The following is a 26,038-nucleotide window of genomic DNA, read 5'->3' on the forward strand; positions in this document are numbered from 1 at the left end:
TGACTTTCTTCAGCTATCCTGAAGCTTTGGGATAAGCCTTTCTTCAGTTTAGGGAGATCCACAGGCACCCTAGTCTTGTGAATGTTCCACCATGTGTTGAGAGCATTGGTCATTACTATGGTCACAAAATGACCAGAAAACAACCCGCCAGACCAATTTGGGTTTTTCTTCTTCTTCCCCATAGCCAAACAGGGGTGGCAAAAGCTGCTTTTCTATTCATAACTGTGGTAGGAGACCCTGAAGCGGCTTTGTGTGCCTTGACCGTATCATACGTATTGTGACTAGACCTGCTGTCTGTGGCAAAGTTGGCTTATGTTCTTGAGCGATTGTGCTCTGCATACCTTTTAAGTCAAGGGTGGGTAGACTTCAGGCTCATGAGATCTACGTATTCTTTTTACTAAAACGCTGAGATCTACTAATCAGAGACAAGAACCAACACATACAGATTACGTATACCTTGATACATTAGGAGCGTTTTGGGAGCAGTACCCTGTGGTTTAGTGAAACAAGTTAAGCTAGACTACCTTAATGTCTCTTTCACCCATATATACCCCCTTATCTGTAATCAGATCTCTAACAGGTGAAACTAGCAAAAAAAGAGGTTTTGTTAAGAGGAGAGGGGAAATGGAGAAAAGTCCCTCTTCTACTATCATGATATTACATTGTGACAGAAGGACACAGAAAGCCTCCACTAATAAAGCATATATCACTAAATACTAGGGATGTATGAATTTTATTAAATCCATTCTGTCCGTGTTTCAGAGACTGTCAGGCGTCTTTCATTCCAATGGCCGCCCATTGACGGAATCAGATCTTTTTTACGGATGTATGAGAATTTTGTTCCACTTGCGCTAATGCTCACTAGTGCAAGTGCAGATTAGCACTAATGAGCATTAGCGCAAGAGTGAATTTGTGCAAATCTTCCCCCAAAGTAAAAAACACAACAACGGTCCACAGATCTGTAGAATCCATGTGACTTAGAAAAAGCCGGTCTGCTGTGGAATCTGTATGCCGGATTCATAGAAATCCAAACTCATTTGAATTTGTTGTGGATTTCTCTGACATCCCTACTAAATACACTCCCCAAAATAGTTTCATATTATAATATTTAACACTGAGGACTTAGTACACTAAGGGAGCAATCCTATGGCTGCTAGTCAGTGGCTAGACGGCAATAGGATATGTGGGTTTCTGGGAACCGACCTTGGAGCCCACACTCCAAGGTTGGTTCCCAGAGAACCGACCTTCCCCCACTTCCGCGCTGCTTTGCAGGCAGTGCAGAATGGCCCCTTGCTCATGTAAGGCGTGGACAGAAAATAGATTTCCAGATGTTTTAGACTTCCAGCTCTCAGCATTCCTGACTATTGGCCATGCTGGCAAGGGCTTCTGGGAACTGAAGTCCAAAACATCTGGAGATCTATCGTCTGGACCTTTACATCATAGGATATGTGTGTATCCCCCCCCCCCCCATTTTGTACTCATTGTAACTATATGGATTTGATGGTGTCTCTTAAAAGGAGCTTCCACTAGAGCCATCTGACAAATGTCTGCTTAGGACGTTTTTAAAATAGGGAAGATGGACGCCACTGGAAATTTGTAAGAACATAACTTTGAATTTTCTATGTTTGTGAAGATGTTCATGTTGCAATGTAGAATGTAGAATATATTATGACCAACAAAATACACTGCTTTTCTCTGATGATATATTGTTAAGATCATAAGATGGAAATGAATTTCCTGTATCTACTATACTATATTTCTTACAGGCATTTTAAATAACAGTACTTCTGGATCTTTAAGTGCTCTAGAGAAACTATAATTGTTAGGCTCCTTTAAATTAAAAGATTAAGAGAATTGTTACCAAAACTTTATCAAACACTAGATTTAGAATTTGAAGCCAACCAGAATGTATAATTAAGCAGGGATTTTAAAAAAATGATCAGAAGATTTCAGAAGTGATGTGGATTGTTACAAATTATGAAAATCTTAATTTGCAACTGGAAAATGAAAATAAATAAATGAATTACCATTACCTAGTATTGTAGTAACCTGATTGCTTTTTGTACAGCATATTAGGAGTTTATTGTAATTCCCTCAATTTTTTCTGAAAATATGTAGGGAACAGATTTACTCTTCTAAAAACACAAGTAGTTGGAGTGCCTTCAATGTCCATCATGCTATTCAGAGTCTTGGAATTTTCCCATAATAAAATGAGGTATTAATTACTTACACTGGTCTCCCCAGGTTTGCAATCTAGGACACCCTTAAGTGACTGCACAGAATGTACAACACGTTGTTCAAACTGAGATGGCTAAGAGGAGGAGAAAAATAAGAATATAGGATATTACTTTTAAAAGCAGAAAATCATGACTTCCTCTACTGCACAATGACCAAAGTACTTAAAATCAGTTTCAATCATCCCTCTATTTAAATATGAAGACATCCAGTTTGAATGTCAAGCAGAAGAACTTATTTGGGTTTATGTATACAACTGTGGAAATGCAATAGTGCTGTGTTACTTGGGCCAACAAAACGATCTAACTTTGATCATTTTTCACACGACCTGTTATGCTGCCTGTCAGTTGCAATCCCATCATAAAAAATACCCTACAAATTCAGTAATAATGCACAATTCTCCTCTTCCCTCAACAACTCTGTGAGCTAATCTGAGTGATAGTGACTGGCCTGAAGTCACACTGTGCACTCCTAAGGCAGAATGGAAATTTGAACACAGGCCTCCCCAGTCCTAGTCTGACATCCTATCCACTACACCACACTACACCCTATTTAGATGGAAGGGAGATGGTCGAAATGTGAGCTACCTTTTTCCTGGCCACCACTGATGCTGCTCTAGAATGGGAAGTGGGGTAACAGACTGGCTGCCATAAAAAACAAGAAACAAAGTACAATCAAAACGAAAGAAAGATCTACATCTAAGAAGTGACTGGAGCAGGGCTTTTAAGACCACAATCTCTACCTGACTTTGTGGCTTGCTAGGCAGAGCAGGTTTGGGAAGGCAGGACAGCTCCTCCCCATGAAGAAGGGGGACAGTCTGCCAATGTGCTCCAGTGGTGGGGTAGGAAACTCTGCAAGAGTTCCACTCAAACTGTGCAAACTCTGGAGAATTTAACAGTATACCTACCAAACAGGTTAAGCCTTCATTATCCACAATCCAGTCTTCCTTTTCAGCTAATCTCTTCACATCTGCAAAAGGGAAAAGGTTTAAAAACTGTTATCGTTTCATCAAAAAGAACAACATAATGACAGAAACCACACCAGACACCTTTCTCTCCAACTGTAATGACTTGTCATCTCAGTACATTACCACTGGTACCTTAAAAAAAAGTTGCATGAGCTTTTTATGTACCAAACATGTCAACAGCAAAGCAGATCAATTAATTATATGCATGAAGCAAATTGAGTACAATCCATGCTATGCTTAAAGACTGTGTGTGAAATAATTATTTTAAGATATAGCACAAGAGTGACAGATTGTACCCATAATGAAGAAAGTGCTGAATTAAATTAAGTTTTTAGTTTTAAAAGGACTCTACACATCTACACACTTTAAATTAAACACTCTAAAACAAGAATATCTATAATGATAAATTCAGACACATATGAAGATAAAATTACAAGGAAAGACACCAGCAGTCAGGGAAAAAAAGCATTGAGCACACCAGTGCTGGTAAGAGATATAAACAGATATACCTTCAGCTGTATGTTGTAAAGTAATCATTATACAACGGACTCTGAGATCAAAAATAAGATCTTGGATGATCTGAAGCATATCATTTGGTATTTCAAGTGCAGTAAGAGATTCATAACTAAGCCTGGAAAGCCAGAAAAATAAAGTGAAATGATGGCCAGCCTATAGTTTATTATAAAATTCAGAATCATAATTACTTAAACAAGATAGGAAGCAGCCTTTTTTTTTTTTAACAACAATAACAACAACACTTCCTTAATCACACCTTTCTCCCCACTTTCTGTGACAGCCATTGTGTATCTTCATTCCTCCACACTGGGTTAAGACAGTGATAGCAATTCAATCCCCAAACTCTGGGAGTACTCTCACTTTTTTCCTCCTATGAGCATGTGTCACTACTTGGACCTGAGGAAGCTAGAGATGACAACACTGATGCTCTGAGAGTACACACTTCACATTCTGCCACAGCTCCTTGGCAGCACTGGAAGACAGCCTTCCCCAACTATGTGCCCCCCAGATGTTTTGGACTACAACACTGAGCATTCAGATGGTTGGGGCTGATGGAATTGACATTCAAAACATCTGGAGGATGCAGGTTAGGGAAGGCTGCTGTAAGCGAACTCTCCCTATTCCCCTGCTGTCAGTTGCTGATGGATTCCATTTTTGACTGGTTCCATACTTCCCATAATTTCTATAAATACTTAGATTGTTAGCCATCTACTCCATCCAGAGGTACTGAGCAGACACCTGGCTAGTTGCAGTTCTTAAATACTGTTTTCTCCTTGTTGCTTAGGTCCTTCCTTGCCGCAAGGACAACCACCTATTTCCCATGGTCATCCCCCTGGACCAGACCTACGGTTCTATAACACTACAACTCCCGAGTTGTTTTGAATTGTTTGGTTTCAACACAGGATCCCAAGACTGGGTCAGAGAACAGAACTGAATGAAGCTTGCCCCCAAACACAAATACTGCACTGATCTACCACTGTGCTTACCTAACTGTCTGTATGACATGAGGTAACCATTGACTAGAAAGTTCAGATTTCATCTCCCATCCACCATATTCTCTCAGCTCATTTTCTCCAAGGCTGAATGGAAGTAAAGCACCACGAATCAGTTTGACCAGGGACCTCATTACGTGCTGAATCATCATCTACAACAGCAGAAGGAAACAGCTCACGGATGAACAATGAAATTTGTACGTAACCAGTGATATGCTAATAGGAACAAACAGGAACAAGTATTCTCTCTGTGAGGACCTTTCATTAGGGTACACTCTGAAAGTACTCAAAATATGATTAATGCAAGTACGTAATACCATTCAAATTACCAAAATTAAGCAGGACAAAATCAGAAATGGGAATACATGGACACATCGTGTGAACAAAAGAGCACATTGTTAAGAAATGGATGCTCAGTTATTGCACAGTCCAACCTAGAGGTGTCAAAGACATCCACTTTTCATAATTGTGAAGAACAGTTTAGGCATTTCCCCTATTCAAATTTTGGTAGCTGGTGTGTGCAACTACTACTTTGGTTCTGTGTCCATCCTTATTACTTAAAAGCTCCACAGAGCTATCAACACTTTGGAGTGTTTAAATCCATCTTCCAAGTTCTCTGCCCCATGGTCCTTTAGCGCTTTAAGGAACTTAGCCACACCTCCCCACTAGCTTCTCTTTCTGCAGAACACTTCCTTTAGGATATATAAGAAGCTGCCTTACTCTGAGGCTGACCACTGGTCCATCTAACAGCTAGTGCTGTCTACTCTAATTGAGAGGAGCACTCCAACGTCTGAAGTAGAATATTTTCTCAGCCTTGCTTCATGATTCTTTAAGGCAGGGGTCCCCAACCCTTTTGGACCCATGGGCACATTTGAGAATGTGGGAAACTGCTTTGGGCACCATCACAAAATGCCTAAACAATGGATTGCCACTTTGGCATCTAACTATCATGTCTATGGATCTTAGGCTGCATCTTAGTCAGCAAAAACTTCTGTTTTGTGTCTATTGCACACTGCAACATCTCTTTAGGAAGGGATTATCTAATTTGGCTAATTGCTGGTGGTGCAATACAACTAATGCTTTTTTTAAAAAGTATGTTTTGGCAATGTCCAGTAGTTGCTTCTTTCTGGGAGGAGATTATTACACAGATAAATTTTGTCCTTGAACAGTAGTTAATATTCACAGATGTACACGCTCCTTTAAATTATTTACCTGCTTTACGGAAATTAACAAATGGTCAGCATAAATGAATTCTCTGCACCCTTTTGACAGCTAAAAAGACTGATATTACAACATTGGAAGGATAAACACTCACCTATAATGCAATGGGTTGAAGACCTTACAACGCTTTCAATATGTGAATGGGTGGCATACAGACGCCACCTTCAAATGGAAATTTGGTCCCTTTTTGTTGAAACCCATGTATAATTTCTAGAAAGTTGTATGCATTTCATAGAAATCCATGTATGTACATTAAAAAAATGGGAAAAAGGAAAAACTTAAAAGAAAACTTTGGGTGCTTGTGGGCACCACACTGGGGAACCCCTGCTTTAAGATGTTATGGATTCAAAAGGATGAACGTGGTTTGAATTATATCAATATTGGGTAACTAGACTTTGATGTGACTGGTGAACTGCTGAATAGTTCTACTTGTTCTAGGTTAAATGTATAGAAAGCTTTTTAAAAAGAGAGTGGGGCTACTAATTATGAGTTAAATCCAATGTGTGGTGTAGTGGCGAGAGTGTTGGACTAGGAGTCAGGAGATCCAGGTTCTAGTCCCCACTCGGCCATGGAAGCTCACTGGGTGACTTTGGGCCAGTCACAGACTCTCAGCCCAACCCACCTCACAGGGTTGTTGTTGTGAGGATAAAATGGAGGAGGAAGATTGTGTAAGCCGCCTTGGGTTCCTTAATGCGGAAAAATGGTGGGATATAAATGTAATAAATAAATACATAGATAAATAAGTCATGCTAGAGGAAGTCTGTTAGGGCACTGGGACTTTCTCCCCCTCTCCTCCCCACTGCTCTCTTCTGCACCACTTAGAAATCTGCTCTGGAAGGTTTCACAGCCCTCTGGAGAAGATTTTGAGGGCTTTGTGGGGGGGATCACCTCCCCCCTGGTTACAATCCCTTGCCTCCCCCCATCCCCATTTTATTTAACTTTTTCTCAGTAAGCAGTAAGTAGGTAACATAAAGGCCATTATACATATTGCCACCAGGAGGAACCTACCACAGGCTTATGAGATTGTCTCAAGAAGAGTGCCATTTTTTGCCCTGGTTTGGTGCTCCAGCTGGTTGGATGCAGAATTAATGGTTGAAGCAGGGTGCCAAGGCCAGTAAGAATGAACAGCTCAGAAAGCCTTAAAGTCATTAACACTCAGGACATTATCTAGAGGTAGCAGCAGCCTGAGTAACTGAGTGCTTGGAGGACTGCATGCCTCATTACACAATCAAATTAAAACATATGACTAAAAATATTCACACAACAAGTCTTCAAATGTTAAATTGCGGTTTGCCTCCAAAAGGTATACACCCTTCCAGTCTGGATGCCTACACACCTAACTTACCTTGAAATCATTTTGCCTTTGTCTAGCATTCTTCTTTGATCTTTCCATCTGACCTGATTTTTCAGCAGTCTTGGCAAAACATACAAATAAAACAGAGATGCTATTGATATTCATCAGTGACACATTAGCATTCTATGAATTCCATTTTAGCAACAGTGCTTGATTAGAGTCTGATTACTACAAACATATTTCAGAAAGCAGAAAAGATCGTTCCAGCTTAAGTTAATGTATTAGTATGCCAGTGCACTTGGGAAAATGAAGATAGTGTTTTCCATCATATGAAAAGGTTTTAACTGATAAGTCTTCTTGCAAATCCTTTTGGTATCTCACAAAGCAGTTTTCCTAGAAAATGCTTCTAAATAGCTCACCATTTTTTTTTTATAGCTAAAGTTATTTTTACGAGTAAGTATAATGTAATGAATGAATGACACCTAATGGACAGAAGATATCATAGCAATTTTGGAGTTCACAAAAATGCCTCTCTTCGTGCTAGAGGATGTCTGTTAGGGCACTGGGACTTTCTCCTTCTCTCCTCCCCACTGCACTCCTCTGCACCACTTAGAAATCTGCTCTGGAAGGTTTCACAGCCCTCTGGAGGAGTTTTTGAGGGCATGCCTCTTGAACTTAAAAAGAATATGAGTTTGTTGTCTGACATTTTAGGACATTGTTTAATGGGCAACACTGATATAGCTGTAGCACAGTCCACATTTCATATATCATATTCAAGAATACTCAATTCAAAGTAAGCTAAAAAAAAACCTTTTACGATATAACCATCCTTTCCACTTTCTGTGGTGTTAATCAGACTCTGCCTACTAAGAATGAACCCAAGCACATACTGTCCCATTTAAACGTTTTGCTAAACATAGGAAGCTGATTCACCTCATCCTGTCTGCACACCTTGACTATTTTAAGTATTCTGCTAAACTTGCTTTGCTTACTTCCTGATTGTGATACATAATTCAGACCTCAGAATAAGTCGATGAAGGAAATGGAACTAGTAGATGAATGGCCATACCTTTGTAAAAAGGGTTAGCTGAGATGATGGGTGGTCCCTCTCAACCCTATATATTCTATGAACACAAAAAAAGTGTATTGATAGTACAGATTTTTCACCTCCTCCCACCAATTTTGCTGAATAGGTTAACCCCTTCCTGTACAGACACTTGTGGTAAGTCCAACGGTTAGATTTTGCAGATTCACTGCACGCAGAACTAGGTCTCAGTTTAGCTACAAACTTTCTAAGTCTGTTAAAAAGCATTGACAACCTTTAACTGGTATTTAAGACATGCGGAGAATCCTTATGACTAGAGAAAAAAAACCATGCAGCTCTTTTCCTTTCAGTCGTTGCTCACCACTTTCATGACTGATTTATGCCCTGGTGGCTTATTTTGGCTTTATGTCATTATCTGTGTTCAACTGTCCTTTTGGTTCTAAAATGCCAGAAAATAAAAAGCAGCCATAGAAATAATGGGCAAAATGGGATGCAACACAAATCCAGAACCTAGTCCACCATCTGTTTTTTGCCACCACCACTCCAAAGTGTGGATACCATTCTAAGGCATTTACAGGGGCTCTGGATGTTGAATGCAAGGTGCAGCTGAAAGCCCAGACTCCAAAGAATTGGGAGAGAAAAATGAGCAACTTCCCCTCACCCTATCAGAACAGGTTTGGCCCCATGTTTTGGGGAGCCCCTGGCAAGATGTCTAGTGTCCCTTCGCTAGGCACAGCAGCTCCTTCTCTTCAGCCCCCTCATCTGTCAGACGAAGCATAGGGTAAATAGCGGCTGTGGTTGGTGTTCGCTGCTGGCCCGCCGACTCTCCCAGCTGGGTGGCAATGGCTACTAGAAGTAGTTGAGTGACTGGTGGCAAAAAGGGGGTGTAAAGGAGCTGCTGCCAGCCTCCCCACTGCCATCCAGAAAGAAAAAGCAGGCAACTGTGGCATTTGCTGCTTTGGAGGAGCATTCCATGGGTGGGTCCCCCCAGGCTGCTGAATCTTTGGCAGCTGCTCAATGTTGCCAGCCCTTGATGCTGGCCTTGCAGCAGAAGTAATCTAAAAAGTGAACATTACCATCATGTATTACATGTATATCCTGCCTTTCCTTCAAGGAGCTCAAGGCAGTGTATGTGGTTTTGCCCCCCCGGCCCCACACACACATTACCCTCACAACAACCTTGAATAGCAGGTTAGGTTAGGCTGAGAGATACCAGTTGGCTCAAGACCACCCAGTGAGCTGCATGACTAAATGGGGATTTGAACCTGGGTCTCTCCAGTCCTAGTCCAACACTCTAACCGCTACATCACACTGGCTCTCAAGAAATGCAAGGAAGGAGTTTCTAGATGTACTAACAAGTCCCACACTGGCTCTTCCTTAGCTCTTCAAAGAGTTGATAACTGTTTGACTGGCAAAGGGGATGAGAAAAACAAAGCATGTTTAATACAGGAAACAAAAGAAACCTGAATAAATGAGACTTTATGTTCCTCACAGAACTTGAGAGGCAGTGGGGTTTAGTGGTTAGAGGAGATCTGGGTTCTAGTCCCTACTCGGCCATGCAGCTCACTGGGTGACTTTGGGCTAGTTACTGACTCTTAGCCTAACTTACCTCACAGGGTTATTGTGAGGATAAAATGGAGAGGTGGAAAGGGCCATGTAAGCCGCCTTAGCTTTCTTGCAAATGTAACAAAGGCGAGATATAAATGTAACAATAAATAAACCGCATATAGCTGAAAGTACTGGAAAGGCTGAATTCAGAAGGACATACCTCACTAAACAGGCTCCCATTCACGTAAGAAATCCAGAGCTTCCAGAAGTTGGGGAGCTGGCTTACAACAAGCTTTGTTAGCTTTTCAACAAATGCCACTTGCTGAGGAGCTTTAAATCGCCAAGCTAAAAAAAAGAAAGAAAGAGGGAGAGATAGTAAAACCATGAGTTAACTACTGCAAAATCATTAGAAAGGAATCATTTTTAACCGTTGATTGTTGAGCGGAGAGGCGACTCATAAATATGCAAAATCAATAAATATGCTAAATAATATTAAAATACAGCCTTGCCCCTAGTGGCTTGTTCGCTTCACAAGTTCATATCAAGACAGGAGTTGAGCTGATTATCAACAAGTTTGATTCAGCATGCTAGAAGAATTAATTTGATGAGCTCCTCTTAAAATGGATGATCTGATGACAGTGTGCTAAATGGATGCTGCGAGGGAAGAGGGAGATACAGAACACGAACAGCAGCTCTTCAGAGCATTCCAACCATTTAACAGATTATTTTATTTTAATCCTTACAATGGAAGGCTGAGGCTGAAATAGTACTGATTGCCTAAGTCAGCCTTCCCCAGCCTGGTGCCCTCCACGTTTTTGGACTTCAACTCCCATCAGCCTCATCAAGCATGGCCGATGGTCAGAAATGCTGGGAGTTGTAGTCCTAAACATCTGGGGAAGGCTGGCCTAAGGCTGCCTAGTGAGTTCACAGAAGTGGTGGGATCTGAACCAGAGACTTCCTGATTCATAGCCCAGTGTCCGAACCAGTACATTATGCTCACCAAGGAGAGGGGCTTTGTCAAATGGCAACAGTGTTTTTCAAAAAGCAGGACAAGTAGTAAAACCCAAGCACCTACTTTCATCACGATTGGACTGGTTGCTGCTGCCTCTTTTCAGTGAAGCGCTCCGACTGAGATGGCCGAGTGAAGATGGACGCACTTCACTGTCCAGATCCAGCATTGGACTCTGCACTAATGGATTACCTGGGAGGGGTGCAGGGAGGAGAAAACAGGTTCATTGGCATTAAGCATCTGTTGATTCTGAACAATATTAAGCTGATAACATAGTGCCATGAAGATGCATAAAAAAAAGATACAAACTTTTATATTTCCTAGAACTGCCCACCAAAACAGGATTTTAACATATCCTCTAAGCTTTTAGTCCTTCTAGTTGCATGTACTCCTTCCAGCGATTGAGGAAAAGAAAAGCTGTCATTTGTGATGCATACAGAACAGCTGTTTTCTCATTATGTCCACAGGACATGTATGCTTAACTGGTTGTGGTATTGTATGACCATTACAGACGTCCTCAGTTTAATGACAGGCGGTTCATAACTCAGCTAAGGCAAGGGGGTGAATAGACGCTACATCTCTCAGTTCTTTTCAGCTCTCTGTGCGGTGGGCGGGGAGGAGGGTTGTCTTCATATCTCTGCTTGTAAGCTTCTCAGCACCATCTAACTGACTTGTTGTAAATAGAGAACAGGACTAGGTGAATCTTAGGTCTGATCTAGTACAACTGGCTGTATGTTTTTGTAGATGACATGACACCCTAAGAAGATCACATACAGTATACGGATGCTACTGATGCTAAATAACCTCTTGAAGTATCTCAGTGAACACAGAAAGCCTTAACTGAGTAAAATCATGAGGATTTCCTCCCAAGGTAGCATCAGATCCTGCACTAAACCCAGGACATAACGCTAACTGAATTTATTCTCAGAGATAGTTGTGGCTTTCCAAAGCCTCCTTTGCCAATAGGTAAGCCTCCTGTGCAATAGGTGACTTATTTTCACAGTCACTCAAAGCTACCCACAACCATATCTTACTCACTCCACGATTATTACACACCTATGGTCCATAGCCTACATCAAAGTTAAGTTCCTGAGATTATGTAACACTATCATAATGCAATAAGCAGGTCACTGTCTTTAGTAGGGTGATGGTCTTTCTGTGTTTGCCACTCCCTTTCCCATGAAGGCAGAGGTGGGCTCTGCTGCATGAGTTGATGCCTTGAACATGGATGTCCCTGATCTCATCTGATCTCAGAAGCTAAGCAGGGTCAGCCATGGTTAGTACCTGGATGGGAAACCACCTGGGAATCACGCTTCCTGCACTGAACAGGGGGTTGGCCTTGATAGTCTTGTAGACCCCTTCCAACCCGATGATTCTATGATCTATGAATTAAGCAATATGGAACTGGATGAGAGGTGGTGGAGGAAATCCACCCTGCACCCTAAATTATCAGACCACGGAAGTACATTTAAGCAAATCTTGGACAGTGGAGTGCTAGAGCGTCTAGCATACGCCCCTCTATAAAGTTGCATTAGGCAGTTTGGCTGGTGGAGCAGGGGAATTCACAACCTCAAAACAACTCTAAAAAACTACACAATAGTGCTGTGTGTCTGAGCACTTAACAAAATGTAGCTGAGGAGGGGGAAGAAGCTGGGTCACAACCCACACCCACAAAGTACCAGCGACACACGTGCACTGACAATCCATGCTGCAGTTACAAACATTATGACTTATCTGGGAAACGGCTTTCCCCCTAATACAAAACCCGTTTGGTGCCTTGATGCTTCTGCTATGGGAATATTGCATTACTAGATGCATTATCTAGGGAATGTTAATAGGGAATGTTATGGGAATACGGCATTATCTAGACAATCTCGACAATATGTCATGAAAGGGAAACAAACACAAATTGATCCCCCACACACAAATAGCAAGGTGGCTATAATGGCAGATAACACCACCATCAAATGATTTATCCAGTGTGGGTTAGTGCACAGAACAGGGGGAGGAAATGTGGTGCCTGTGGGCACTAATGTGCTCCTGGACACCTTTCTTGGTATCCACCAAGGCTCCCTGCACCTTCCACTTAAAACAAAAAATCACACATTTTCTTACTGGCAGCTGGAATTGCTGTGTAAAAGGTTTCTCTTAGTGCTGAAAATTCTGGGTTCAAAGGTGTTGTTCAGTGTGTTAGGGGTTACTACTGGAACCTTAATGCAACCTTTGCCACCGGGCTAAGTCCCATTAAAACTTTTGTTTCTCATCATCATCAAGATGCACCTTTTCCCTTATGCAACCCTCCCCCCCCCATTCACAAGCTGCTCATATATTATTGCATTCCATTTCTAGCTGCATTGACCCTCCTTCTGCCTGTCTTTTTCAGCCAATACAGATTCAGAATGCCATTCTTAGAATAATCTCTCCTCTGTCTCACCTGTATACTCCCATCTCTCTTCTTAACAGCACATCTAGATTACAGTTTTAAAACATTTGAAGTTAGATTGTCCTAGCTTCCCTCCAAAAGGATTTGGGTGCTATATCATAAACTATTTTAAGATTGCAATGTAGAATCTGCAGAGTTCATTAGCAAATGTATATTTTTGAAAACGTTCTTCAAGGGAGACCCAGGTATCATACAGGTTATCTCTAAAGCTTTTGATAATACATTACTTTGAGGAAAACAAATAGAGTGGCATAAAGCATTAGATATTAGTAAACGTGGATGTTTGCAAGCTGTTTGTTATTTGGATTACTCTAATGTATTAATGTTTTAGATTATTTCAGATTGGCATATGTGTGTATATCAGGTGTGCTGACCTCTTTGACGGTTTTTAAGTAGGAATTAAAGACTATTATTCTGGCAGGCCTTCTCTTTTTAGAACTCCCATTTCTTTGTTTACTCTTACATACTGTTTTTATGCTGTGTTGTTTTTATTGTTGGATTTTTTGTTAAATTGTTTTTAACTTTGTATGCCACCTAGAGTATTTGTATAAACTGAATAAATAATAAACACACTGCCATTGTTGAAGAATGCAGGTATTAATATTTTCATTTTATTTGTTAATTTCAGAAGTGTAAAGGCAATAACTGTCCCTTAATAGTTTACCCTGAAACATGTCAGAAATTAAAGGGTATCTTTCTTCTTACACACATGTTCTCCTGTCTTTCAAGTTGAGATGTTTGCCAGAGAAACATCAGGGGACTGAGTCCTAAGCAAGTATACTTATTCATGCATCTGGCCTGTTCACATAACAGTGGGTTGCGGTTGTGGGTATGTTTTTTATTTTTTTTTACAAATGAGAGGATTAAAATTCTGCTTTCCCCACCTCCCCTCACTACACTCCATTGCTTCAAGCAATTTTCTCCAACCCTACCTCCAATACCAGAAGTGAGCTTGGCCAAGGAGAAAAATGCAACAGAGCGCACCAAGGTAAAAAAGGGAAGGTGCAGAGTTTCACTCCCCTCACCTCTATGCTCCACTTCATGTTTTAAAAAGGCCTCACCCCTTGCTTTACACATACACAGGGAAGACACATGAATAAAATACATGTCTGCCCCATCACTGCAATTGAGCTCTTTTCAACTGTAGACTGGGCCTGCCACCACTGCCACAGGTTACCTTGCACAGAGGACCTTAAATGCCTTCCTCGAATATGGAGCTTTAGGTTTTTGGGACATTCGAGGATTCTGATAGGCCAGTCAACCATTTTGGAAAACTGGTTCAAAACACTCAGGAAAGAAAAAAGTTATGAACAGAATCGCACTTTTTGTGGAAATCTATTGCAATCCTACTTTATGTATAGTCTAAATCCTGGCTGAAAAAGCATAATGTACAAAATTTAATCTGAATGTTCCTTAATTTGTTTAAGTACTATCAATATGTACTTAATTAATGGCACATACAGCCTTCCAGACAAAGATAAACAATTTACCAGTTTGAGCACCCATTCTTTTGTTTCACAGAGTAACTTAAGCAATGGTCTAAGCTACCCAAAAGGAATTGTTATTCACCCTAGACAAGTCTTAAATGCAAGACTGAGCAAAATCACACTCAAGAGAAAACCCAGGCACCTATGCTGTAAAAGAAAAGAAGTTATAAATATATTATTTGCAAAAGCAAATAAAAGAAAAAGAAAAGAAAAAACACATCTACTCTTGCAGATGTATTTATTGGGAGTGTGGGCATTCAACCAATATTTGCAAAATACTTTTAAACTAATTAAATTACCGTTAACCTAACCTCTTTTAAACAGGAAAACCAAACCAAACAAACAAAAAGGAAGGCATGCTAATTATGACTTTCCCCCAACCCAAAATTCACAAGGGTATTTTAGAAATCCTGTTAAAAGTCTAAATGCTTTGAATCACTCATTTTTACATACATATGGTTTTGGCTCAGTATCTTAAAACTAAGCCAAATAATCTGTAGATGTCCTGAAACTGTTGGAAGAAAATAGCAAGACAAAACAAAATTATTCAGTTAGCATGGGTATTTTCAATTGACATGCGCTTCTTCATACACTAACGTTATGTCATATGTCTCTCTGCATATTTACATCTTAAGTATTCTAATAGTAGTTAAAAAAAGTTTTCAATGCAATTCATCTTGCATTGTGCACTTTAAGATGTAGCTGCTTTTTATACAGGAAGAGTGAGAACTACACACTTTTGAAACGTATTTCTTATTTATGCACTGCACCAAGTACAAAGATTTTCTTGTAATTAGGATTTCCCCCAAAATGAGTGTAGTACACTGGTATGATTATTGCAGAGAATACATTAGCTCAAAGAGTGATCCTGTTGTAGAATCAGTTATAACAGCTTGCCTGATACTACACTGAGATGATCAGAGCATGAATACACTAATTGGCCAAAAATCCACAATGGTTTGTTTATTCACCAATAATAGAAAACAGGGCAAAGAATACTCTCTTGTTCCACTAGAAACCACATCATCAGCTTGCAATGGTACCAGGAAAAGAAAGTTTAACATGAAACTAATTTCTTAATTGGTTGTCTAGCATTACAAGAAAGTACAACACAGGAGCAGAGAACTACAACAGCACATATACCCTCAGGACTAATGAACATCTGGAGTACATTAGCAATGCTGACTTTTTTCTGAGTTGTCCAGGAGATAGCGCTTCAGGACTACACACTGTAGCCTGGAAAAGAAAGTTGCTGCACAAATCAGTATTCAAACATCTCTCTCCCTCAGAAAAAAAGTAAAAGTGTGGCTATTTAAAACTGCAACATGCTATTTTAAGTACTGAATATAGATGCAAAGTTCTTTTCTAAATTCAGAAGGAATTATTTGAGCTAATTATTCAAGAGACTCCTCAAGCACTGACGGAACATCTTGGAGTTCACAATATACTGAAAGAAAGAGCATTATGATATTCTCCGTGTGTGGCAAAGTCTTAACTTGCTACATTTATTTTTAAAAAAAAGAAGGTGCTCTTCATACACATGTGTAACTGAGAAACACAAGACATGATTTAAAATATAGTAAAATAATGCACCAGTCATCTGATCTTAAACAGTGCCAATGCATATCTTTTAAAATGGTTGTTTTAAAGATTTTTACGTACTACTTAAAATAGCATTTAGAAACTGTAATTTACAACCCATATATAAGTATATTCTATATAAAGCGTCAACTGCCTTGGAGAAATTCACGCTTACACAATCCACTCAACACATTTGCATGCAGTATGCAGATAAGAGTTCAATACGGTTCCTTTAAAACTTAAAATCAACAAACAATATTAATCCCAAGAACTTCGCCACTTCAAAAGTTTGTTGATTGCATCCACTGAAAGTGTGAGAGTGTGCTTATGTACAAATCTGGTAAAAGTGTTGTTTTAGCAGGAAGATCTAATGTAGAACTATTAAGACTTTAATTTTTAAAGAAGCATTTCACAAACATTTGACTACAATTTTATTTTCTCCAGACCATTTTTACATTGTATAAATAGTAACTTCTTCCCTCGACTCACAGTCTTGTCTGTACAATTATGTTAAATGAGACACACGGTTCAAAATGGCTGATGAGAGCTGACGACTGAGGTTTTATTCTACTATGTAATATTATCTGTCTTCAAGACAAAAAATGCAAACAACTTCCAATTAATTATTTGTTATCTTGATTTTAGGGTAGTTTTTCTTATCTGAGTTATCTTCATTTACATAAAGGAAAATCCGTTGGATAAAAGAAAATCTCATTGTAAAGTTATGAAACAGGACTATATGATCTGTATGTAAAGTTTATGAAAGATGTCCAGATGTATCACAACGTAATGATGTTACAGTATTTTCTCTTCCTTTGCGCGCCATATAGTGGGCTCTCACAAAGGCTACAATAGTGAGAAGAAACACTGATCTATAGCTGTTGGATTCTCTGAAGGGCAGCAGACTTCCTTACCGCCCTTAAACACCTTTGAACATTTTTTCCTGTGCACAGCAGGCCCTTGTCCTGTGCTGCAGCCCGACCACCCACTGTTGCTTGTTGACCAAACAGGCAGCGCCTAAAGCCTGCACCAACACAAGTAGGATAGGGTTCCTTTCAAACACGCCACACAGAAGACTTTCAATTTGCCGAAGCAAGAAATTAAGGAAGTTCCTTTAAAATTAACCTGAATCAACAATCCATTTAAAAATGTCCTGCTTGATCTCAGAATGCTCTCTATATTTAGAAACTAAGATGGACCACTTATGAAGCACATATTAAAAAATACATTTATGAATACCTACATTTAGTAAACATTCTGCTGTCAGAATTACTGGTTATTTTCAGGTGAACCTAGAAACATCTTTTGCAATAAGTTTAAAACAGGTAGGACATGCTTTTATATTTTTTAATACAGCTTTTATACTGAACATAGTGTATTTGATCCAGACTTAGTCATACTTGGTGTAGACCCATTGAAATGAACAACTTGTCCCATCGATTCACTGGGTATGCCGAAGTCTGGATCCAACCCAGTGTTTTCGACATATCTGTAGTAACAAAGAAGGTTTAAAAGAATAAAACCAACGGCAGATTTTATATAAACTGTGTAGAAGTAAAATCTGCCATTAATATTTAGATTGTTTCTGAGTTATTTCTTTCAGTGTTTTATGTGAATGGTATAATCCTGAATGTGCCCTCTTAAGAGTTTTACCTACTCACTCATACAGACCTCAGAGTGGAGGCTTGGAATTAAGGGGCAGGTTCTGATCCACAAGACTCTCTGTGGTATAAGTGGTCCTTTGAAAACTAAAGTCTTGAGGCATATATTTAACACAAAAATAGTCAAGGATTGAAAAGAATTCCAGGACATCCCTGAGCAATTTTTTTTTTTTAAAGAAGCCCTTTTAATATTTTTTAAAAAGTAAATACAAAAATTAGATTTAGGAAACCAACAGCCCCATCGTATTTTAGGATTTGGACGAAGTCTCTAATGCCAGTGCAAGGTGACAACTTATGTACCAGTGCTGTAAGCCAAAGCAAGTGGCACACAGACTGATGCTACCGCTCTAGCACTCTCATGAAGCCACTGTGGGGGCAGCAGAACTGTCAACTGTCCATGAACTTCATTCTTGATGCTATTTTTTGAATGAGCAGTCCTTTCTTCTTCTCCTGGTGTATGTCTCTCTGTATTTGACAAACACTGCAGTAAATGTGCTTTAGGGTTTTGTTGGTTTTAAACAAGATAAGCTACATAACTTGGCCTCACTTGCCAGGACCAGTTGCTGTTTTAGATGCTGTATAAGAAGCATCCTCTTTGGTTATAGTGGCTAAAAGATAGGGGGTGGGGGAGGGAGGGTCCGGCTACTCAGCTATGGCTTTACTTGCTGCTGCTCTCCCTCCAACACAGAAGTGGGAAGCAACTATCCTGAACCCTAGTCAAGGGGCTGCAAAGTGAACTTACCTCTATGGAGGCTAAATTCTGGGAAGCAGTAAGCGTGCACAGTTTAGTTTCATTTTGGCATGAAGCTGATGACCAACCTGCAGATCTGCACCAATTTTGACATGCCTTAATAGGGAATGGAATAAGCCCCACTGAAATGAGCAAATCTATTTATACAACATGTGCTTTTGACTGCAGGCCTTAATTAAGCTGCTTGAAATTCAGAGTCACTGGAACTAGTTTAATTTGAACAGGGCTTATGTAGATACTCTTCTGTAGACTTCAACACAAAGCGTCCAGTTTAGAAGTGCTGAACTTTCCTATTATTACACCTTTTTAAAGTTTAAGAAGTACAATATACAGATTTAAATAAATATGAACTTGTAGTCAGGTTCATTTCATTTTAAGAAGGAACCAAGGGAAGTAGATTAGAGTTACCTCAAAAGTTGTTAAAACTCTGCTAAGCTGCTGAAGACTCTAGAAACAAATGTCAAGCTCTGTAATGATTAATATTTTAATTTCCGATATTGCATTAAGGCTTCACTTGACATTCGCTGTTAAAAGAATATTTCTATTAGGAATGGGGGATGTGGGTTAGACATGAAATAGCTCCCAGCTGCAAGAGGCCTTCTTCCAGATGTACAGTATGCAAAGGCAACAGAGGAGAACCAGCTGCTAGGATAACAAATTGAAAAGGCTCCTTTGACACAAGCCATGTTGGCCTGTCTGATCAAACAAAGATAGATCATTCATTGCAAGGTGAATAGAAGTCTAGTAGAAGAGAAGAAAGGGTAAGGATCTGTCTCATTTCCTAGCACTTAGGCAGAGCTACTGGTAAGTTAGCACTAAAGTGAAACATACAGCCTTGCTACAGGAACAGAAAATAATGCAATGATTTGCTTGAGAAATATGCTCCAACCCAAGTCCTAGCAGATTGTCTGCCTCTCAAAGTCAAAAATCTTGCAAAAGTGCTTAAAACATTCCATAGGAATGAGCATTATCTCAAACATGGCTAGGATTAATTTGAGGCTTCTCTACAGATATCCTCAAACAGCTTTTCTGAACTATTTGCATGTTTGCTGTGCTACACAATTTTGGGGGTGGGAGCCAGTTTCAGCTCTTTGGGTCTCACACTGCCATGAGAAAAAAGAGAGAAGCAGTGATCACAGTCAGATCAGCCCCCCCATATTACCATAGGAGAAATAAGTGCTGGCATGTCTACCAATATACGGAGTCTCCCGCTAAGTTCACACGTAATGATCTTGGGTCAATAAACGAAACACTGGTACTTACTGAGAAGGTTCCTTCTGGGCTGGTGTGTGGAAGGCATCCTACAATGGATTAACTCCCCCTATTGCCCAGGGAAAAGCAGGGACCACATGACAGATTTTAAAGTACTCTATTGGTCCCAGGCTCCTCCTTGCCGTCCGTGCCTATAGCTCAGAAAGAGAGAAAAGTTGATACTCTTGCAGGTGGAGTCATAACAAAGACCACAAGGCCATGCAGTTAATATTAAGACAGTTCTTACATCTGAAAGAATAAATGACTAGAGCCCTGCAGGAGAAGGACCAGCTTGAGGGTGTAGAAGTAAGCTGTTGTAGAACTGTGTATGTACAGACTCAGTGAAAAACAAGGCTGCGGTTGGGATGCCTTTGGATGCCTTCAGAAGGAACCTTATCGGTAAGTACAAATGCTCCATTCTCCAGGTTGGTGTGAAGAAGGCATCGCACAATGGGATGTGCTAAAGCGAACTACCAATTCGGGTGGGGAGAAGATTTCTGAATTAACTAAGTCTATTGTGATGCTAGCTCCTTCTGGAGTACCCTCCTACCAAAGGAAGCATCTGCAGACATGTATGTGTTGATTTTATAAAGTCTAATGAAAGAATTTCAATTTTTCCAAGTTCCTGCCAAAGATGCATTGGTGCTTAAAGTGACCAAGGTGGCTGCTGATCTAGTTGAGTAAGCTGTAACATGGAGAGGAGGTTTGGGGAGGCATGCTGCCTCATATGTCAGAAATATGCATGTTTTTAACCATCTAGCTAATATAGATCTGGATAGTTTTTTGCCCACAGCTGTCAGGTTGTCTAAAGGACTGGGTTCATTTAAAGTTACTGCCCTGTGTACGTTCAATTTGTGGGCGAGAGGGATTTGGACAGAAGGAGGGTAGGATCAGCTCCCAAGACTTGTGAAACAAGATGTTAAGTTTTGGGATGAACGTCAGATCCATCCTGAGGATCACCGTGCCTTTTTGAAAGTTGATGAGCCCTTTACTTACTAAAAAGGCTGATATTTCTGATATGCTGTGTGCAGAAGTAACAGCTACCAGGAATAAGACTTTTTGAGACAATATTCCAAGTGGTACAGATTTAAGTGGTTTAAAAGCTTTTGTTAATATAGAGATACACATGTAGGCTCCGTGTTAGGAATCTGTGAAGTGTGGGAGGGCTTATCAGAGAGACTCCCTGGAGGAATCATGAAAGGTGAGGGTGTGTGCTTAATGGAGGGGAACTTGGTTTGGATAGAACTGAAGAGATGGCTGATGGCTGCCTATACAAGGTGCCAGGTTTTAGGCCCAAGTCAAGGCCTGCTTGGAAGAAGAGGAGAAGTTTTTTGATGCCTGCTGTTTGGGTACTGATCTTTTTTTCTCCTGTGCCATCTGGAGAAAACCTTCCAAGGTTTTCTCCACCATATGCATGATGTGGATTCTTTGCAGGATGCCAGCAGGATATTTATGACTGCCTCCAGATAGCCTAGTTTGGAATAGATGGATCTTTCAATAGCCATGCAGCTAATTGAAGCCATCCCAGATCTGAGTGAAAAACTGGGCCCTGGGTGATCTGCTTTCTGAGGGAGGAACTATACTCTTGCTGTGCCAGGTACAGGAGTTTGGAGAACCATGGTCAGCGTGGCCAGAATGGGGCTATCAAGAGGTCTGTCACCTGTTCCTGTCTGATCTTTTGCAGCACCCTTGCAAGAATCGGGATTAGTGGAAAGGCTTAGAGTCTCTCCTTTGGCCAACTGAGGCTCAGTGCAACTATTCCTTCTATTCCATAAGTGTGGAATCTTGGGAGCTTGTGGTTGTGTTGTGAGGCAAATAGGTCCACAGTGAAGCAGTGCTGAATTTCCTGAAATACTGAAGGATGCAGGTTCCACTCCCCCCTACCCCTCGGTCTACCTGTCATCAGTTCAAGTAGTCCGCCCTGTGGTTCAGTGTCCCTTTGATGTGCTGAGCTGAGATTTAGGCTAGATTCTACTCTGCTCACAGCAGCAGGGACTGGGTTTCTTCATAAAGTGAGCGAGATTTGGATCCTCCTTGGTGATTTATTATGGCCTTTGTTTCAGGCCCAAAGGTATTGCTCTGAGTTCTAGCCAATTGATGCTGTGTTTCTTGTCTGATAGCTGCCATTTCCCTTAGGCTATGTGGCTATTGCAGTGGGCCCCCATACCTCAAGGCTGGTATCTGTAGTCAGTGCAAACTTGCATGGTTCCTGGAACAGTGTGCCTATCTGAACTTTTGGGAGGTGTTGCTACCAAAGAAGAAAAGCTCTTGAGTTGGTGAGTTAGGTGGATTAGGTGATTTTTTTTTCTGGCAATCTGGGGCTGGAAGGGTAGTAGTGGCCTCTGTAAGGGGCAAGAATACTGTCTGGCCCATGGAACAATGCTAAGGCATGAGATCATGAGGCCCAGTGGGTGTGCCAGATCCATTAAGTCTGCATTGTGTTGATGTTGAGAGGTCTTTGATTCAAGTTTGTAGTTTGAGCACTCTGTCTGGAGAGACTAACAGGTAGCCCTTAGTGGTGTTGAGTATGGTGGAGCAGAGACTGTGTTGGTGTAAGCTGGCTCTTTTTCCTGTTTATGATGAATCCCTGCTGACGGAGGCAGGTGACCATTAGGGAACGATACAGTGAAGCTTTGTGACTGGAGGGGGACCGGATGAGTAGGTCGTCCAGAGTAAGGATAGATGTGCACTCTTTTTAGGTGTAGATGGGCAACCAGGGATACCATGATCTTGGTGAAGACACAGGGCCAAAGGGCATGGTTCTGTTTTGAAAGTGCTGATTTTGGGAGGTGAAACGCAGGAATCATCTGTAACATAAGGAGATTAGAATAGGGAGATAAGCTTTGGTGAGGTCGATTGATGTAAGAAATTCTTTATGAACGGCTTCTCTGATTGTTTGAAGTGTTTCCGTGCAAAAATGTCTGTACTTGACAAATTTGTTGAGGTATTTGAGATCCAGCATGGCCTGCCATCCTCTGTCTTTTTTTTTTTTGGCAACTGTGAAAAAGATTGAGTGGATGCCTTTGCCTTTTTCTTGAGGTAGAACCTGTTCTATGGCCCCTATCTGAAGTAGATGCTGTACTGCTTCTGAAATTATATGCTTTTTGGTGGTGGAGCATGATGTTGGTGATGGAATTAATCTGGGAGGTGAATCTTCCCAGAATTCATTGTGGTAACCCTTGCTGATGGTGACTAAGATCCAGTAGTCTGATGTTGATTGTTCCCATGCTAGGAGGAATTGCTGGCGTCCGGTTTTGGCTGATTGGAAAGAAGATGGTTCAGCAGAAATTTCCTCTGGAAGTAATATCTATGTTCCAGTGCTTTAGCCAGATGGAAAGTTGAGCCACAGTGGTGGCTGCCATGGAGCGTGCATTAAATTGAAGTGCATCCTGTGTGGCGCTGGCTAAGAAAGCAAAAGATTCTGCAAGGTTAAGTCTTTCTCTACAGAAGGTAGTCTGATTTAAGTCTTTATTGTTTATAATATTCTCTGTCCATTGTAAAGAAGCTCTAGCGTAGTATGAGGAAACTGCTGATGCCCACAGGGCTGGGGCTGATGCTTCATGAGCTTTCTTTAATGTTGCATCAGACCTTCTTTCACCCTGGTCTTTAAGGGGAGCATCTGTGTCTTTTGGCATGATTGCCCCAGACAGGAGTGCCATCATGGGAGTATCTACAAGAGATGTTTGATATTCTTCCATGACATCCTGTAAAAGTGTATAAAATCTTTGTGCGGTATTAGCGCCTTTCTTCCCCTGAAGGGATGATTTCCATTCCTCTTTTAGTAATGTCTTCTTTGCAAGAGTTAGGAAAGGGTACCTCTCTGGTGAAGTTCTGGGAATACCACAGCTCCTCTGGATAGTTGTTTTTTCTCTGGTCCTGTTGGATAAAATGTAGTTTTATGTCTGACCATTCCCCTTCTTCCCCTTCAGAGTTGACCTCCTGCTGTGAAAGCATGAAAAAAAAAAACTATCTGGGTGTGGCTCAGTGGGAATAGGGCTGGGTCCTTTTGAGTTAGAAGTCTTTCTCTTTTAAGGATTTGGAGGAGGATGAGGAGAATCAGAAATGTGTGTGTCGCAAACCCGCTTCTGTACACAGCCTGTCGTAGCAGCTTGCTTATCTAATAAATGATCTGTCAAGTTACCTAGCACTACCATGGTGAGTTAGGAAAGTACTGATTTATCGATTCAAGACATGTTCATTATGGGGGTAGTGGCCTTTTATTGTTGTAGATTGGAACCAATAGACTGAATACAGACCAGTCAGTCTGACATCAATCCCTGGGAAAATTCTGGAGCAGATGATAAGGCAATCCATCTGGAAGCACCTTGAAAACAATGCAGTGATTACTCAAAGCCAACATGGATTTGTCAAAAACAAGTCCTGCCAGATGAATCTGATCTCATTTTTTGATCAAGTAACCTCCCTTGTAGACTGTGGGAATGCTGTAGACATCATATACCTCGACTTCAGCAAAGCTTTCGACAAAGTGCCCCATGATATCCTGATGAGCAAACTAGCTCAAAGTGGGCTAGATGAAACAACGATCCGGTGGATCCACAGTTGGCTACAGAATCGGACTCAAAGAGTGCTTAATGGGACCTTCTCAAACTGGGGAGAGGTAACGAGTGGGGTACCGCAGGGCTCAGTCCTGGGCCCAGTGCTCTTCAACATGTTTATTAATGACTTGGAGGAGGAGGTGCAGGAAATGCTGATCAAATTTGCAGATGACACCAAATTGGACGGGATAGCTAATACTTTGGAAGACAGAAACAAAATTCAAAGTGATCTGGATAGACTGGAGTGCTGGGCAGAAAACAACAGAATGACATTGAATAGGGATAAATGCCAAGTTCTGCACCTAGGAAAAAGAAACCAAATGCACAGTTACAAGATGGGGGATATTTGGCTCAACAACACTACAAGCGAGAAAGATCTTGGAATTGTTGTCGATCACAAGCTGAATATGAGCCAACAATGTGATATGGCTGCAAAAAAAGCCAATGTTATTTTGGGCTCCATTAATAGAAGCATAGCTTCCAAATCCGAGGAAGTACTAGTTCCCCTCTACCCAGCACTGGTTAGGCCTCATCTGGAGTATTGTGTCCAGTTCTGGGCACCACCCTTTAAGAAGGATGCAGACAAACTGGAGAGGGTTCAGAGGAGGACAACAAAGATGATCAGGGGACTGGAAACAAAGCCCTATGAAGAGAGACTGAAAGAACTGAGCATGTTTAGCCTTGAGAAGGGAAGACTGAGGGGAGATACGATAGCGCTCTTCAAGTATTTGAAAGGCTGTCACAGAGAGGAAGGCCAGGATCTCTTCTCGATCATCCCAGAGTGCAGGACACGGAATAATGGGCTCAAGTGACAGGAAGCCAGATTCCGGCTGAACATCAGGAAAAACGTCCTGACTGTTAGAGCAATACGACAATGGAACCAATGACCTAGGGAGGTGGTGGGCTCTCCCACACTGGAGGCATTCGAGACAAGGCTGGACAGCCATCTGTCAGGGATGCTCTGACTTGGATTCCTGCACTGAGCAGGGGGTTGGACTCGATGGCCTTGTAGGCCCCTTCCAACCCTACTATTCTATGATTCTATAAGAGGTGAAGGGAATGGCGGCTTTGTCCTGCTGGGAGAAACTGAAATGGCTTTCCAAAATGGCCGCCTGTCTAGTTTGTCTGGAATCCTCAAGCTGGGCAGGGGGAGAGAATCATTAAGTGTTCTCACCTGTTTTGCAGGTCTGGCATTGATTCCTGCTGCCCCCTTTCAACCTCTTCCGAGCCTGTATCAAGTCTAATTGCAGGCTGCATGTTGTCTCGGGAGAGGGTGGCATGGTTGGCTGATGGAAGCGCCATGACTCCTTTGACCTCAGTCGTCTCCCTCACAGCTGGACTGGAGCTCTGACAAGATTCAGTGGGTGGCATGAGTTAGCAAGCTGGTTATCTTGGAGCCTATCATCTTGGGTGTCATCAGCAAACATGCACTCCTTGCAGGAGGTAAGGACACCATGCTCTTGGTTTTCTGCGTTTTTCTG

The 26,038-nt window shown here is 41.2% G+C and overlaps 1 protein-coding gene across 4 annotated transcripts in view; it reads right to left on the reverse strand.

The window, feature by feature from the left end:
• Window positions 1-26,038, reverse strand: part of EXOC2 (exocyst complex component 2) — a 111,561-nt gene that overhangs the window by 46,241 nt on the left and 39,282 nt on the right. For all 4 annotated transcript variants that reach the window (XM_084850468.1, XM_084850469.1, XM_084850470.1 and 1 more), the window contains exons 12-18: window positions 10,894-11,019; window positions 10,039-10,163; window positions 7,277-7,345; window positions 4,705-4,862; window positions 3,712-3,833; window positions 3,143-3,204; window positions 2,231-2,311 (exon numbers count right to left, since the gene is read on the reverse strand). In XM_084850468.1, coding sequence (XP_084706594.1) covers window positions 2,231-2,311; window positions 3,143-3,204; window positions 3,712-3,833; window positions 4,705-4,862; window positions 7,277-7,345; window positions 10,039-10,163; window positions 10,894-11,019 — 743 coding nt within the window. The remainder of the gene's footprint in view (window positions 1-2,230; window positions 2,312-3,142; window positions 3,205-3,711; window positions 3,834-4,704; window positions 4,863-7,276; window positions 7,346-10,038; window positions 10,164-10,893; window positions 11,020-26,038) is intronic.

Source organism: Heloderma suspectum, chromosome 4 (genome assembly GCF_057233095.1).
Source record: "Heloderma suspectum isolate Gila_16-S chromosome 4, 16-S_ref, whole genome shotgun sequence".
Classification (NCBI taxonomy): Eukaryota; Metazoa; Chordata; class Lepidosauria; order Squamata; family Helodermatidae; genus Heloderma; species Heloderma suspectum.